The 15,508-nt window shown below is 38.5% G+C and overlaps 1 protein-coding gene across 1 annotated transcript in view; it reads right to left on the bottom strand.

Annotated features, from left to right (window-relative positions):
* The window catches only part of LOC125457763 (deleted in malignant brain tumors 1 protein), a 91,032-nt gene that overhangs the window by 12,081 nt on the left and 63,443 nt on the right, over positions 1 to 15,508 (bottom strand). Inside the window, exons 12-15 of the mRNA XM_059650837.1 lie at positions 14,857 to 15,162; positions 13,223 to 13,354; positions 9,228 to 9,314; positions 9,059 to 9,142 (exon numbers count right to left, since the gene is read on the bottom strand). Of these exons, the coding sequence (XP_059506820.1) occupies positions 9,059 to 9,142; positions 9,228 to 9,314; positions 13,223 to 13,354; positions 14,857 to 15,162 (609 nt within the window). The remainder of the gene's footprint in view (positions 1 to 9,058; positions 9,143 to 9,227; positions 9,315 to 13,222; positions 13,355 to 14,856; positions 15,163 to 15,508) is intronic.

Genomic DNA, 15,508 nt, shown 5'->3' with positions numbered 1-15,508 from the left:
CTATCAATATCTATTCATAAAGGCTCTTATTTCCTCATTACAATTCGTCCTCCTGCCGATTTTGTGTCATTCACAAATTTGGTTATGGAGCCTTCGATCCCTATTTTTCTATACCTAATGTTTGACCCCTTTTTTTAAACCAGAAACTCAACATCTTTATTCATTCATTGTTCCCAACTATGAGCAGCCTTACCATTTATTTTATCAGGAACAGAATACCTCTGTAATGTTATTATCTAAATTTGAAAGCCTTCCACTTGCCAATCATGCCTTTACTTGCAAACAGTCTACTCCAATCAGCTTCTGAAAGTTCCTGTCGCACGCTATCAAAATTTGACTTACTCTGATTAAAAACATTAACATTTATACGAGGCAAATTTTTCTTTTAATTCTGTGTCTTTTTCATCTCTATATCTTGAGATGAGTGAGCTTTGTTGTCATTTCTTCCCCTTCGTGACAACCTCTAAATGTTACATATGACAAAAAAACATGAAAGAATTATGGATGCTGGAAACCTGAAAGAATAGACTTTGCTGAAAAACCACAGCAAGATTGACAGCAGAGAGAAATCAAAGTTATCATTTTTAGCCCTGTAACCCTTCTTCAAAACTGATTGTTGGAGGAAAAATATGGTTTATAGACCAAATATGTGGTGGGGGATTGGGGATGGAGGAGAAGTAAAATATATAAAGAGATAGAGCCCAAAGAGAATGAAAAAAAAGAGTTGGGCAGACAAAGGAAAGAATAAAAACCAGCCCAGGAGAATGACTAACTACCAATCTGGACTACTAGTCAATGACAATGGGTTGTGTATGGTACCAGCCCATGTGATGACAAGGCCTATTGTGTGAAAGTGGTGGAAGGCATGTGGAAGAGCATGAGAATTGTTAAACTCAATAGTAGGTTCAGAAGGTAGCAGGGCTCCCAAGTGGAAAATGAAGTGCTGTTCTTCAAGTTTGTGCCAAACTTTGCTGGAGCACTACAGCAAGCCTGATCAGACCACTCAACACAGGAACTCGCTTTCATGTCAAAGTCATTTATTTCTTGATATCAATACCATTTTTGTATTTATTCATTGAAGTAATCCACCTCTACTTAAATATTCTTGTGTGTGATTCTATCTTGCCTTTTTACACAACTAAGGAAAATAAGAAAGAACATAAACAAGGAATTAGAAGTTTTAAATGGGTCATGAAAAATTGTTAGCAAACAGGACTAAGGAGAATCGCAAGGCTTTTTATGCATAAAAAGTAAGATGATAGCCAGGAAAAGGGTTGGCCCACTCAAGAACAAAGGAAAGATACCATGTGAGGAGTCAGCCAAGGTAGGTGAAGTCCTAAGTGAATGCCCTGTATCAGTATTCACCAAAGGGAAGGAATTGGTGGAAGATGATCTCAGGGAAGGAAGTGATAAGAGCTATGTGCATTCAGAAGGAAACAAACTTATTAGTGATTGACAGCATGGTTTTGTGTGTGTGTGGGGGGGGGGGGGGTCCATGCCTCACTACTTTGATTGGACTTTTTGAAGAAGTGACAAAGGTGATCAATGAGGGAAAAGCATTTGATGTCTCCATGTACTTCAGTGAAGTCTTTGACAAGTCCCTCATGGGAGATTGGTAGAAAAGGTGAAGTCACATCACGTCAGGTGTGAGCTGGAAAGACGGACACAGAACTGTCTTAGTCATTGTAGACAGAGGATAAGCAGTGGAAGGAGGCTTTTCAGAATGGAGGGTTGTTGAGTGATGACACACAGGGACCAATGCTGTGATCTCTTCTGTTTGTGATCGACATAAATGATTTGGATGAAACAATGGTTGAACTAATTAGTAAGTTTGCGGACAATACAACATTGGTGGAGTGAGGATAGTTGTCAGAATATTGAGCAGGATATAGACTAGTAGGAGACATTGGCAGAAAAATGACAGGTGGAGTTTAATACAGACAAATGAGAGATGATGTCTTTTGGAAGGTCAACTACAAGTGGAAACTATGCAGTGAATGTTAAAACACTTATGAGTATTGACATACAAAGGGATTTGTGCAGATGCACAGATCACTGAATGTACAGCACAGAAATATAAGTTAGTAAAAAAAGGTCTGGCATGCTTGCCTACATTGCAAATGGCATAGAGTTTAAGTTTAAGCAACTTATGCTGCAGGTCTATAAAACTTTAATTCACGCAGACTTGGAATATTGCGTGTAGTGCTGGCCGCCACACTACTAGAAAGATGTGGATGCTTTGGAGAGGGTTTAGAAAATTTTTACCAGAACCTTGCCTGGTGTGCGGGTATTTTAACTATGATAAAAGGTTGGATAGACTTGATTTTTTTTTCAATGGCAGGCAGCAATTGAGGAGCAAACTGATAGACATTTATAAGATTATGAATGGCATGAATGGAAAAGATGGAACTATGAGGCTTGTTCCCAGAGTGGAGGGATCAATTGCTATTGGACAATGTTAAAGGAGGCAAGTTTAAAAGAGATGTGCAAGACAAGTTTTTGACACAAAAAGTAATGGGTGCCGGGGAAGTGCTGCCATAGGAGATGGTGGAAAGCCGACGCAAAAGCAGCATTCAAGAATCATCTGAGTGAATGCATGAATAGGGAGGGAATAGAGGGATACGGATCCAGTAAGTGAAGACAGTTTTAGTATGCAAGGACAAAATGTGTTGACCCAGGTTTGGAGTTCCGAGGGTAGTGTTCCTGTCCTGTATTGTTCTTTGTCATTTATTTTAATTTTGAGGAGCTAAGATCATTGATACCAAAATATGCTTCCAGTGAAGCATGTTCTACAACTGAATTACATTTCTCAGATCCTTGATGCAGCATCCAATCCTTCCTTGGTGAGCAAGGGAAAAACTGATTAGGGCTGATAGAATAAAATACAAATTGATGTGAATGTTCAACGGTCTGGCAGCATTTGTGAAGAAGAGGCAGAGAAAATGTTCCAGGTCCAGTGACTCTTCTTCAGAACACAGATGACTGAGCTTTCTCTCTATACATTCTGCCAGACCTGGTGAGTTTCTTCAGCTCATTATGATTTTATTGCAGTTTTCCAGCAATCTCAGGTCTTTGCTTTTTGTTCAGGAAAGATCTTCTATACACATTCCAGGGATTATAATTTTGTTTTCCGTTTGCACAGTTACCACTTATGTCTGAATTACGGTAACTGTGGTTCCCCATTATCCCTAAAATCTATTTCTTGCTGGTTTAATTTCGTTTTGCTTCTTCATTTCTGTTTGGCTACTTAGGGATTTATCAGGCCGTATTTTGTTACTTTATGCTAAACAACATAACCTCTGCTTACTGAACTGCATCATTCCCTTCTGTGATGTAATTGTGTATTTGATCAATATTGGAACGCTATGCTCGTTTTTACTTCCAAATTCTGTTTTTCATTCTGTTGTAGACGAAGAACTAATCACATCTCTTCGAAAAAAATCTCCGATCTCGCCACTATGTAATTATCAGTTAGGTTTTTGATTTTACGTTGACCTACTTTTCCAAGAAATTTATGAATTTATTTACATTCAATTCAATTGCTCCTAGGTGGCTTCATCCTAAACAGGTTTGGAATGCCAAAACAAACAGAAAAATGTAGATGCTGACCATCTGAAACAAATACTGCAATTGCTAGATAAACTTATCAGGTATGGCAGCATCTATGGAAAGAAAACAGAGTTAACTTTTTGAGTCGTTACCCATCTTTAAAACAGTGGAGTTCCGAAGAAGCGTTGTTGGACTAAAAGCTTTACTTTTGTTTTCTCTCCACAGATGTTGCCGAACCTGCTGATTTTCTCCAACAATTTCTGTTTTTCTTTCAGTCAAATGCCTCCGACGTTGGCACCATTCCTCTGTAATGTTATTTGCCTCTTTAAAGCTATCATGCATCTTTTTACTCACTTCTATTTTATGCTGGTATCTGAATGACGAGTAAGCTACTTTAAAATCCAGCCCCCCACACCCGCTATTTAACGAGGACATGAATATCTGCTTTGTTAAGGTCTGAGTCGAGCATCTTAAATAGATCACCCTTGCTTCAAAATTGCACTGTGTCTTAGGACCATTCCGCATTATGTGGGCAGGCGAGCACAAACCTATTCTATTTGATTTTATTTCAGCTCGCTTGGATATGGAGCTGGGAGTCATCCGGCGACTTCAACTTCTGAACTTGTGTATGTGATTTTTTGAAGGAGAAGAATTCTTCGTAGCACCTGAAACGGCATCTTTACAACTTCAATCTTTTCATCTCCGCATGACACATAGTCTCAGGGCGTCAGTTGTTTCGACCTATACTTCATCCTGTCAATCGTGACCAGCTCTCCACAGTCACATGTTTGAGGGAACCCCAATCTGTCCCCGGCAGATAATTTTCCTCTCGGCAACGTCTGGGGGAGTACTACTGGAAATGTCATTACTGGTCATGCGCAGACCCCGGAAAGTCAACAGCGCTTGTAAAAAGAAACACTCACTGATTCTCTCAGCTTGTTGCATGAGACGCAGATGATGCTATTTGGCGCTTAACTGGTTTTTGAAGTCATGCCAGCAAATTTACTTCACGGAGAAACAAGGACAGGCAATAAATGATGCATTTGTCAATGACGGCGCCGTGTCTTGAAAGAATGATTTTAAAACGAACTGCATTGCTGCACTTTATTCACCCCTCCGTGTCGTGAATGTGTTCCAAGCTGCATTCTGGGAGGATGCCCCGGCCCCCTTGGTATTCAGGCTGCAAGCGAGTCCAACAAATCCTGTCCCTTTCTAACATCATGAAGGACCCTGCACTTAAGTTCCTCTGAAATCTCAAACTTAGAAGGCCTGATGTTTAATTTGAGCAAGTGGAAACATTTATAAACTTATTTGTTTTCTAAGTCACCAGAGTATTTTGGAGATTTTGCATCCCAAAGTTACAGGGAACAGATATTGCAGTCCACTTATTTCATGTAAAATTATCTTTCAAGGTAATCAATTACTCTGATTGTGTACATGTTTAACTTTTCTTGTTTTAGTTTCTTTTCATCAAAGCTGCAGTTCTTAACCCAGCTGTGAGCTTGGAAACTCCCACTTGTTTATAAGTAGCGTTAGCCACTTTTACTCGATCACTTGAACTGTTTGTCAAACTGCTGTCACCAGCAACTGCTTATCTGAATATCTATATCTGCAGCCTGATGCACAAACGAATACAGATCTTTCGGAAGCGATGCTTGCGGCATTAGTACAAGCCCTAGAAGCAGGCTGCAGAGCATTGGGTTGATGTAAAGCGCAAAATGTTATCTGATTTCCATCACTATTTCAATAACCGTACAATGTAAGAAAAATGAACTTGTAATTTCCTCATCCTGTTTACATAAAAGTTTCCAAGGAGAAAGTGTCCTTAATTTATTAAAAGATCCAACTTACGAGGCTTATGTGGTTGCCACTGTACTTTTTAAAATTTAGAAACTTAGAATAAAGCAGTGCCAATTTATAACGAAGATGAGGAGGAATTTCTTCTCTCAGAGATTTGTCAGTCTTTGGAACTCATCAACACAGACAGCTGTTGGGCAGAGTCCTTGTGCATATTTAGGGCTGTAACAGATAGATTCTTTGTCAGCAGAAGAATCAATGGTTATGGAGAAAGGGCAGGAGGCACATCAGATCAGTCATTATCCTATTGAATGGCAGAGCAATCTTTAGAGGCCAAACAGCTCACTCCTGATCTTATTTCTTATGGTTGTATCATAGAACCTCTGCAGTGTAGAAACAGGCCATTCAACCCATCAGGTCCACACCAACTCTCCAGAGTGAATCCTACCCAGACCATCTCTTCTACCTTATTCCCTTAACCAAACATTTCCCATGACTAACACAACTAGCCTGCACATGCTGGGGCCCAATGGGCAATTTACCATGGCCAATCCTTTGCACTATAGGAGGACACTGGAGCAGCCAGAGAAAACCCACGCAGACAGGGAAAGAACATCCAAATGCCACACAGACAGTCACTGAGGCAAGAATCAAACTGGATCCTTGGCAGAATGAGGCAGCAGTGCTAACAACTGAGCCACTGTGCTGCCCATATCATATCTTAGTTTCGATTCCACATCCCTAAGGGGCATGACATCCTCAAGAATTCTCTGTATGCCAATATATTATAATCTTTGCAATAAGATACATGTCGGTTAGAAAATGCATGGTTTCACTTTGGAGATGCCAAAGCATCTACATCTTTTTAAAACTTAGAAGCCACAGGCTATTTCAAGTGCACATCTAGGTTTCACATGAATGTTCCCAAAATGCCAAGGCAAAGGTTTGACTGGTGGATTTAGCATTGAATGTCTTCATCCCATTTCCGGGAAAACCATGTGACCTAAGCATTTTGCATTCTCTAAAAGAAAATAACTCATTGTTCTGAAGCCACAGATAATTGAGTCTCAACCCAGAAATCAGTCACGTGTATGATCAAATAAGCCCAAATTTCGTCAAGGGATACAGCTCAAAAATATTCAAGTTTCTTAATGTTATCCAGGAGAAAGCAGCCTGCTTCAGTAACATCACATCCACCATCTTCCTTCACTCATTCATCAGCATTCAATTCCAATACCACATACAAACAGTGCAGCATCTACAAGATGCAATGCAAAAGCACATGAAGACCCTTTTGATAGTATCATGGCTCCTCGAAAGACAAGGGTAGCAGATGAATGGGCACAGGGCCATTTGGAAGTTCCACTCCAAACCACATCCCTTCCTGAACTGAAATGATATCATTTTTCCCAAACTAATACAGCATCAAATTCCTGGAATTACATTCTGAAGATCAATATTTGAGAACAGTCTTCCAAAGATCTTAATGGTTCAAGAAAACAGTTCATCACCACCATCTCCAGAGCAATTAGTATGTCAATAGATGCTGATATCTTGACAAATGATCAATCAATAATGAACAACTCAACCAAATCATCTATCAGATCCTTATGGATTATTGTCCCCACAGTGACGTTTTGGTTATCAGATGACAATAGTACTTCATTACAGTTTTATTTTCTTCATACATAAACATTAACAACACAATATTAACAGTTCATCAGGTATTGATATTATCCATAATATAAATTGGACTACACAACTGATCCTGTTTTTATGTGTCATGTTTGTGATTGTTGGATGTTTCAAATTAAAACTGAGTTATTTATTTCTATTCAAGCCCTGTACCAAAATAGAGCAGAAAGGACAAATGCAAAATTCCTTCTTTTGCTGTTCTGCAGACTCTCCTACATTATACTTACATTACCTTTGGTAATGTTTGATGTCAGGCAGTTGTGGTTCTCAATTACTTCCAATTATTAGACAATATTCAGTCATACTTTGCTTACAAATCTATCTCTGAGCCAGAAGGCCTCAGTTCAAGTCCCACATGTTCCAGAAGTGTGTCATGACATATCTAAATCTGTAGGTTGAAAAGTATGGACAAATTAATAGGGGTTCCAAATTTTGAACAAATATCATTTATTTAATTTCCATGCAATTCATGTGGCAGCATTGAAACACAAACCCAATAAAGTACTTACAACTGAAATCATGTTGCTGGACTGATTGAGTAATTGAAGACATATTTTAATTCTGTAATGGATCTTTATGAATGCAAATGCTGTCTACAAAAGGTACATTTTAAAGGTAGATTTATACCTTTCTGTTCCTGTTGAATCTCTGCATGCAAACCATTGCCATTGATACAACTATAACAATGATAAAATATAGCTTCATGTGTCATAATTTTATTGATTATTAAAATCAGTAACCTTGGTCCATTTACTGAACAAACTCTTTCTACCACACATTTAATTTGTGATCTCATGCTTGTTTGATGGAACTGCATTTCTTCAACTAACGTTTTAATTACATTTATCATCCATTCAATGTCATTACATAAGAATCACTATATTTCATCTTCAAAATATGCAATGTAAATGTTGTTGTTGATATTGAGACTGATATTTTACTCACTAAAGTTTGCTTTGCTGGAAAATGTCATAAAATGAATAAAGCTATCAGATGCATTAGATGCATATTTCTTTCAGAAATGAATGAGTATTAATAATACAACCTTTAACAAATAGAGTTCAAGTTTGTTAACAACTTTAAAAGCCGACAATTCACATATTTGCAAGAAAAGCTTGAAAGACTACTCTACAGCATAGAACTGAATTGTATTTATTATGTTCAGTATAAAAGATCACATTTCATTCACTACTTCATTCATTTAGCTATTTACAACAGGCTGCATACACATTTATTTCAATCATGAAGCATAATTAAACAATGTGAGATATATTGTCAATTTTTTTTTGTCTGGAACACAAGTGGTGAATGACATCACAACTCCTTCTCAAATTATTGAACATTCTCATATTCTCTTCCAAATTCAGCATCAAATGAGGTAAATGAATCTGAAAAAGGAAAAATGGGCTGGTAAAATGAACTTATATGACTCAAGTTAAACCCCAAAATAATCAGTATAGTTTGCTGACATTTTATGAATCCAGTGTATTGCCAACTGGTTTAATATGAATTAATATTACTCAGTGTATTCATTCAGCTATCACTGAATCAGATGGGATTCTAATCATTTTAATTGAAAGTCCTAATTACCATGTTTTTTGATCCCTCTGAAACCCATTTAACATTTCAAAATTTAAAAAAAAAAGTTTTATATTTAAAAATGGAAATAGCTTAAAGGAAAATGCATGGCATAAGGACTTGTCAGTTGATTTGAAAATAATGCTAAATTTTGATTTCTGATTGCTGAGGACATGTTAACGCTTTGTGTCTTTTCCACTGGCAGCATTTTGAAAAGCTTTAATATGTATCATATAAGGGTGCAGAATTTGTTTGTGGAGCCAATCTTTATATTTCTTCTGTCTCTTCTTCCACATTAACGAATGACTCCAAAATCTATTAAATAAATCTATTGTTAATATGGCAACCTGACTATGAGGCGATTTTTAAACATCTTGTCTTGCACTCTGATGCAAGGTCGTGACAGGATGTTGTAAGAGATAGCCGCAAACTAGCTTACTTTGCACATGTATATCATCATCTTGATGTAACTCGCTGTCTGTATAATATTCCAGCTTGTTCAGTGAGCTGCTAGAGTGCAAATCTATAAATGGAAAACATTGAAATCTTAAAATTCAAATTGCATTGAAAAAAAAGGTATCATGTGCATATTTGTTCAAGGTAATTACCTGGGCTTGCACCAGTGTTGTGAATCTCTATCTCTTCATAAACAGGGTCAGAAAAGTTCTTGAGAGAACATTGTGTCCGTCTGCTGTCTGTGGAACCAAGAATGCCACATTTTACAAGGACAAATGTCAAGGGTTATATCAGTCTCTCATACCCGCTTGCCCCTTCCATACTGATTCCTGGAAACAAGCAGTTATTAGATTAGATTCCCTACAGTGTGGAAACAGACGCTTTGGCCCAACAAGCCGACACCGCCCCTTGGAGCACCCCACGTAGACTCATCCCCCTCTAACCCACACGTCCCTGAACACTACGGGCAATTTAGCATGGCCGATCTACCTAGCCTGTACATCTTTGGACTGTGGGAGAAAACCGGAGCACCGCCAGAGGAAACTCACGCAGACACGTGGAGAATGTGCAAACTCCACACAGACAGTTACCCAAGATTGGAATCGAACCCAGGTCCCTGGTGCTGTGAGGCAGCAGTGCTAACCACTGAGCCACTGTGCCGCCTGTTATTGTGCTCTTATGCAACCTTTTAAATTACATTCACTGAACCCGGGAGGTCGCAATGCGTTCGAGAAACTTATGCGTCCGTACGTCAATGTGCATTGGTTTTGGCAGTCACATGTAGCTGTTAATGAAAGCCATTCACATGTTGTAGACATTAATGTGTCTAAACCTTATTAAAACCACAGGTTGCTGCAGCTGTAGACCGGGGCTTCAGAACGAATTCTCTTAAAATGACAATGCAAGGCTCCGAATTGTGAATATAATATTAAATGACGTGAAAAATGTAAAATAAAAATAATTAAACAGTAACATTTCTTTGGCTGTACGCATGAAAAATATCAATCCTTTCAGATTGCAGATAATCAGGGTTCAGTCTAATATCGAATCAGGAGTGTGATGGAATAATTCCGACTTGCTTGAAAGGACACAGATCCAAAAGCACTCAAGACAAATGTTGTTGGTAATACACACAGATAAGGATGTCTCAGCTCCACACTGAGGACACACAAAATTGCATTATCTGGAATGATTGCCATGGTAAATGGAACTTGTAACTGAAGACAAGAAATGCATGAGACACTCCAGGCCATTAGCAACAACAGACTGTACTTCAATATAATCTGCAACCTCTTTGCCCAGTATATCCAACATTTCTGTAAAGGCAACTGGTCAACCCTGGTTTAATGAAGATTATAAGATGACATGCCAACAGCAACACCATGAATTGTCGACCTGCTGAAGCTACAAAACAAGATAATTGCTCTCAGAAAACAAAAGCAGCAAGGGATGAAAAGGTCCACACAATTCCAAGCTATCAGCACTGACCATGCTGATCTAAGTACTGCCACATCCAGTAGTGATTAATTGTCGATGATTAAACAAAAAATCCACTGGAGAAGAAGGGTCAGCAAATATTCCCATGTTCAATAATGGGAGACCAGGGAACATCAGTACAAAAGATAACGTTGAACCATTTGAAAAATCTTCACCCAAAAGCCCCAAGTGAATGATCTAGCTTGGCATCCTGCAGCACTCCTCACAATTACAGATGCAAATCTTCTGCCAATTTGATTCACTTCATGTCATATTAAAAATAAGCTGGAAGGACTGGACACTGTAAAGCCTAACAGCCTTGAGAAAATGCCAGAAATAGTCCTGAAGTACATACTCCAGAACTTGCCACACTCCTAGTCAAGATATTCCAGGACAGTTACAACACTGGCAAATGGAAAATTACCCAAGGTTGTCTTCTGCAAACAAAAAAGCAGGACAAATCCAACCTGACCAATTACCACTACACCAGTGTTTTCTTGATTATCAGAAAAATGATGGATGAAGTCATCAACAGTACTATAAAACAGCACTTTCTTAGCAATAACCTACTCACTGACACAGAGTTTGGGTACCACCAGGTTTAGATCCTGACCTCATTACAACCTTTGTTTAAACATCAAGCTCATATGTGGCTGAGCAAAACATGATTCAATGGGAATCCAGAGGGAAAATGTCCATTCATTAGATCATATCTTGTTAAGCCATAGGAAGATGGTTGTTGTTGCTTGAGGTCAGTTATCTCAGCAGGAATTTCTCAGGGTCTTGTCCTTGAACTAACAATTTTCATCTTTTTCATCAATATTTACCCTTAGAAAATCATCACACACAGACCCACCAGCACACCTGATCTATCCCAGTAACCCCACATTTACCATACCTAATCCACCTAGCCTCCACAGCTCTGGACATGATAGGGCTATTTAGCAAGGTCAATCCACCTAAGCTACACGTCTTGGGACAGTTTTGTCTACATGTTATGAAAGAATTTTTGTTTTGAAAACTCCTAATTTATATTTGGAAATGAGGACTTGATTAATTTGACTGTTTAACCCTTAGCATGGTTTTGTGCATTACTATTTACTCACAATTTTATTTAGCTGGGTATTCCATGTATTCTTAGCTCATTCAAAGATATCAGACTGATCAAAATTCATAAATTTATAGATGCCATAAAGCAAAGCAAAAGGTTGTTTGCTCCATCAAGTCTATGCAGACCTAAAATCAAGCCTTGGTTTATGTGGTGTTGGCTACCACAGTTTATGTATATATTCATTTATAGGTTTTTACACTTATATACTCTTGCTGAGTCCCCATCACATTTTAAAACCCAGATGAATCTCAAAATGAGAGCAGTTCTTATAAAATTCCTGATAATCCTCTATCAGCTATTTAAGTTCTGTCATCTCATGACTGAATTCTAAGTCAAGTGAGATAGATTCTCCCACCCACTCTACCCATCCCTCTCTTATCATTTAATCTGCCTTAAGCCTCCTCTGTTGAATGAAGTAATTCCCTACGTAATCAAACACTACCCTTTAGAATACTGTATGCAATTCTGGTCTCCATGCCGTAGAAAGACTGTTGTGAACCCTGACAGGGCTCAGAAAAGGTTGACAAGGATGTTGCCATAGTTGGAGGATTTGAGGTTTTAGGAGAGGCTGAATAGGCTGAGGCTGTTTTCTCTGGAGCATTGGAGGTTGAGGGGTAACCTTACAGAGGTTTATGAAATCATGAGGGGCATGGATAGGGTGAATAACCAATGGATTTCCCCTGGGGTGGGAAATTCCAGGACTAGGTGGCATAGGTTGAGGGTGGGAGGAGAAAGTTTGAAAAGGAACCTAAGGGGCAACTTTTTCACTTAGAGGGTGGTGCATGTATGCAATGAACTGCGAGAGGAATTGGTGGATGCTGGTACAATAATAGCATTTAAAATGCAACTGGATAGGTACATGAATAAGAAGAGTTTGAAGGAATATAGGCCAAATGCTCGCAAATGGGACCAGATTATTTTCAGATATTTGCTTGGGTTGCACAAGTTGGACCAAAGGGTCTGTTTCCAAATTGAAAAACTCTGTAATGCTTTGACTCTACTCCATCTTTCTTCAGAATATAAAAACAAAATCTTGATTGTGCAGAATTTAAACATTTCTAATAGGAAACTAGAAACTGATGTTGTTTACTTCGCACTCATATGAACTAGGATGCAAGAAACATAATGTTTGTAAAACAAAGGTTTCATGGTGACAATTAATATCTGCTGTATCCTGAAAACAATTCACTGATCAATCAGAATCTAGCTGACTGGTCTGAGGATTAAGGCGGACAGTTAATTGCCCCATGTACATGCCATTAATGCCCTAACCAATCAGTACCCTCATCACATGCTGTATAAAATGCAGTCTCATTTTATTCAAGTCTGTTTCTTGTGCCCTTGCCTGATGAGTGCAAGACAACGTGGCTTCGACCTCTGGTCTCCTTTCAGCAATGTTTAGCTAAAGTTTTCCAATTGTGTAAATTCCTCATACACTGTGTCTATAATGAACACATAACTATATCCTTCCCACAATCTGTAAGAATTATAGAATGATAACATTAGCAGAAATCAACCAGAATATTTATGGGGAAAGTTTTTAATATTGAATAAACCAACCTTTCTGGAAGCTTCTCAGTAATTCTGCGGCCAAAGCAAGTGACACAGCAATCAAAAGGATAACAAGAATACAAGGGATGAAGAAAACAGAGGACCTCTGCTGGTTGAAGGACTCTGTGAATTTCTGATGGCCTGTAACCAAACACATTGAATAATACAAACAAATTTGGCATCATGCATTTCACGTATTCAGGATGTGACTCATAGCTTGAACTGAAATATTTGCCAAAGTGGACAAGAAGCACATTATCTGGCAGGAAATCTGTTATTATATTAATTGTTACAATTACTTCTAAGTAATCATTTAGTTTAGATTCCTAAGTAATCATTTAGTTTAGATTCAGGAGGTTTCACGATCTGAATCTTTCACTTTCCAATGTTTTGTACTGCAATTGATCAATACCTGGTGTTAGTCATCAACTGCACTACGTAGAAATGTTTGAAAATACCATGAACTGTGCCACGGATGGGGAAATAATGTACAAATAGAACTTCAGTAATATGAAGAAAGATACATGCATTAAATTTAATGGTGACCTCTAGAGAGTTGGCGAAGTTAACATTGCAGAAACCAGCGAAATCTGCAAGTGATAAATTAACTGAATGATGGCAAATAGAACTCAGTATGGATATGTGTTCAGTGATACACTTTGGATGTAAAAATTAATAGATTAGAGTTATCTTCTAAATTAAGCTAAATGTGAGGTACTACATCTTGAAAAGAAAAATCAGGGCAGGACCTACATGCTTGATGGTAAGGGGAATGACTGAATAAAGAGACCTTAGAGTGCAGGTTCATAGCTCCTTAAAATTGGAGCCCTGGGTACACAGGTTATTGAAGACGACTTTTGGTCAGTGCATTGGTTATAGTAGTTGGAAGGTCATGTTGTGTCTTTACAGGACATTGGTTACACCACTTTTGGAATACCGCATACAATTCCTGTCTTCCTGCTATATGAAAGATATTGTGAAACTTGAAAGCGTTCAGAAAAGATTTACAACTATGATGCTGCAGTTGTGAGGTTTAAGCTACAGGGAGGAGATAAATAGGCTGGGGCTACATTCCCCGTAGTTTCAGAGGCTGAGGGGTGATCTTGCAGAAGTTTATATAATCATGAGGGGTAGGGTTAGCAAAATAGACAAGAGCTTTTCCCCTGAGTGGGGGAGTCCGAAACTAGGGGCTATATGTTTGAGGTGAGAGGGAAACGATTTAAAATGAGCCTAAGGGGCAACTTTTTTCACTTAGAGGCTGATGCATGTATGGAATTGAGCTGCCAGGAGAAGTTGTGGAAACTGGTACAATTGCAACATTTAAAAGGCACCTGGATAGCTATATGAATAGGAAGATTTTAGAAGGATATGGGACAAATATTTACAAATGGGACTAGGATATCTGGTCGGAATAGACAAGTTTGACTGAAGGGTCTGTTTCCGTGCTATGCATCTTCTTGACTCTAAGCAATGATGGTACATGTAAAAGGAATATAATTGGTGATACCCACAATATCAGAATGGAGAGTTCATGAGGATCTAATACAACTTTAGATCACTGAGATAGGGAAAATAACAGCATAGAGTGTTTTGAATGCAAGGGTGAGTACAGTAAAATCAAGATTCAATTTAAAATGGCATACCGGAACATATCAATTTGACATCTTCTTTATGTTGACAGCCACGATCACCCATTATTGACAATCGGCAGTCCCACAGGAATAATTCACTCCCCTTACATTTAACTTCATCAATCCAAATTGTGCCATTTCCTCCATCCAACAGCACCTCTTCCAGAGCTAACATTGGATGGCCACAATTTAATTGCCTACAGACGACAGCAGCATCCTGCTTATCCCAGGAATCATCACAAATTGTTCCCCATGTACCATTGAAAAATATTTCAACTCTTCCGGAGCAATTATTAAATCCTGCAGCCAATCGCAATTCTGCAGAAGCAAAATTATACATGAGGATTTGATATGTTTTAACTTGTAGTTGAATGCAATTATTTTGTTTGCCATGTTCAGAATAACAAAAAAAGACACTGTGCATCATCAACGAAATGTCATGCAGTAGCTCGGCAAACCTCATTCAACTGCTCTTTCTTTGTATGTAATCTCTGACTCAAAGGTAGGCCAGGTCAAAATATGCATGAGAGTACTGGCAGCTGCAATGCCACTTGAAGCATCACCTCATCTAGAAATTCAACGTGACCATGTTGCCTTTCCTGTTGCTCACGCAAAGTCATCCATCTCCCCTATGCAGCAACACTGTGAGTGTGGATCATGAAGT

Source organism: Stegostoma tigrinum, chromosome 14, assembly GCF_030684315.1.
Source record: "Stegostoma tigrinum isolate sSteTig4 chromosome 14, sSteTig4.hap1, whole genome shotgun sequence".
Lineage (NCBI taxonomy): Eukaryota > Metazoa > Chordata > Chondrichthyes > Orectolobiformes > Stegostomatidae > Stegostoma > Stegostoma tigrinum.
This window is presented reverse-complemented; position numbering and strand designations above follow the sequence as displayed.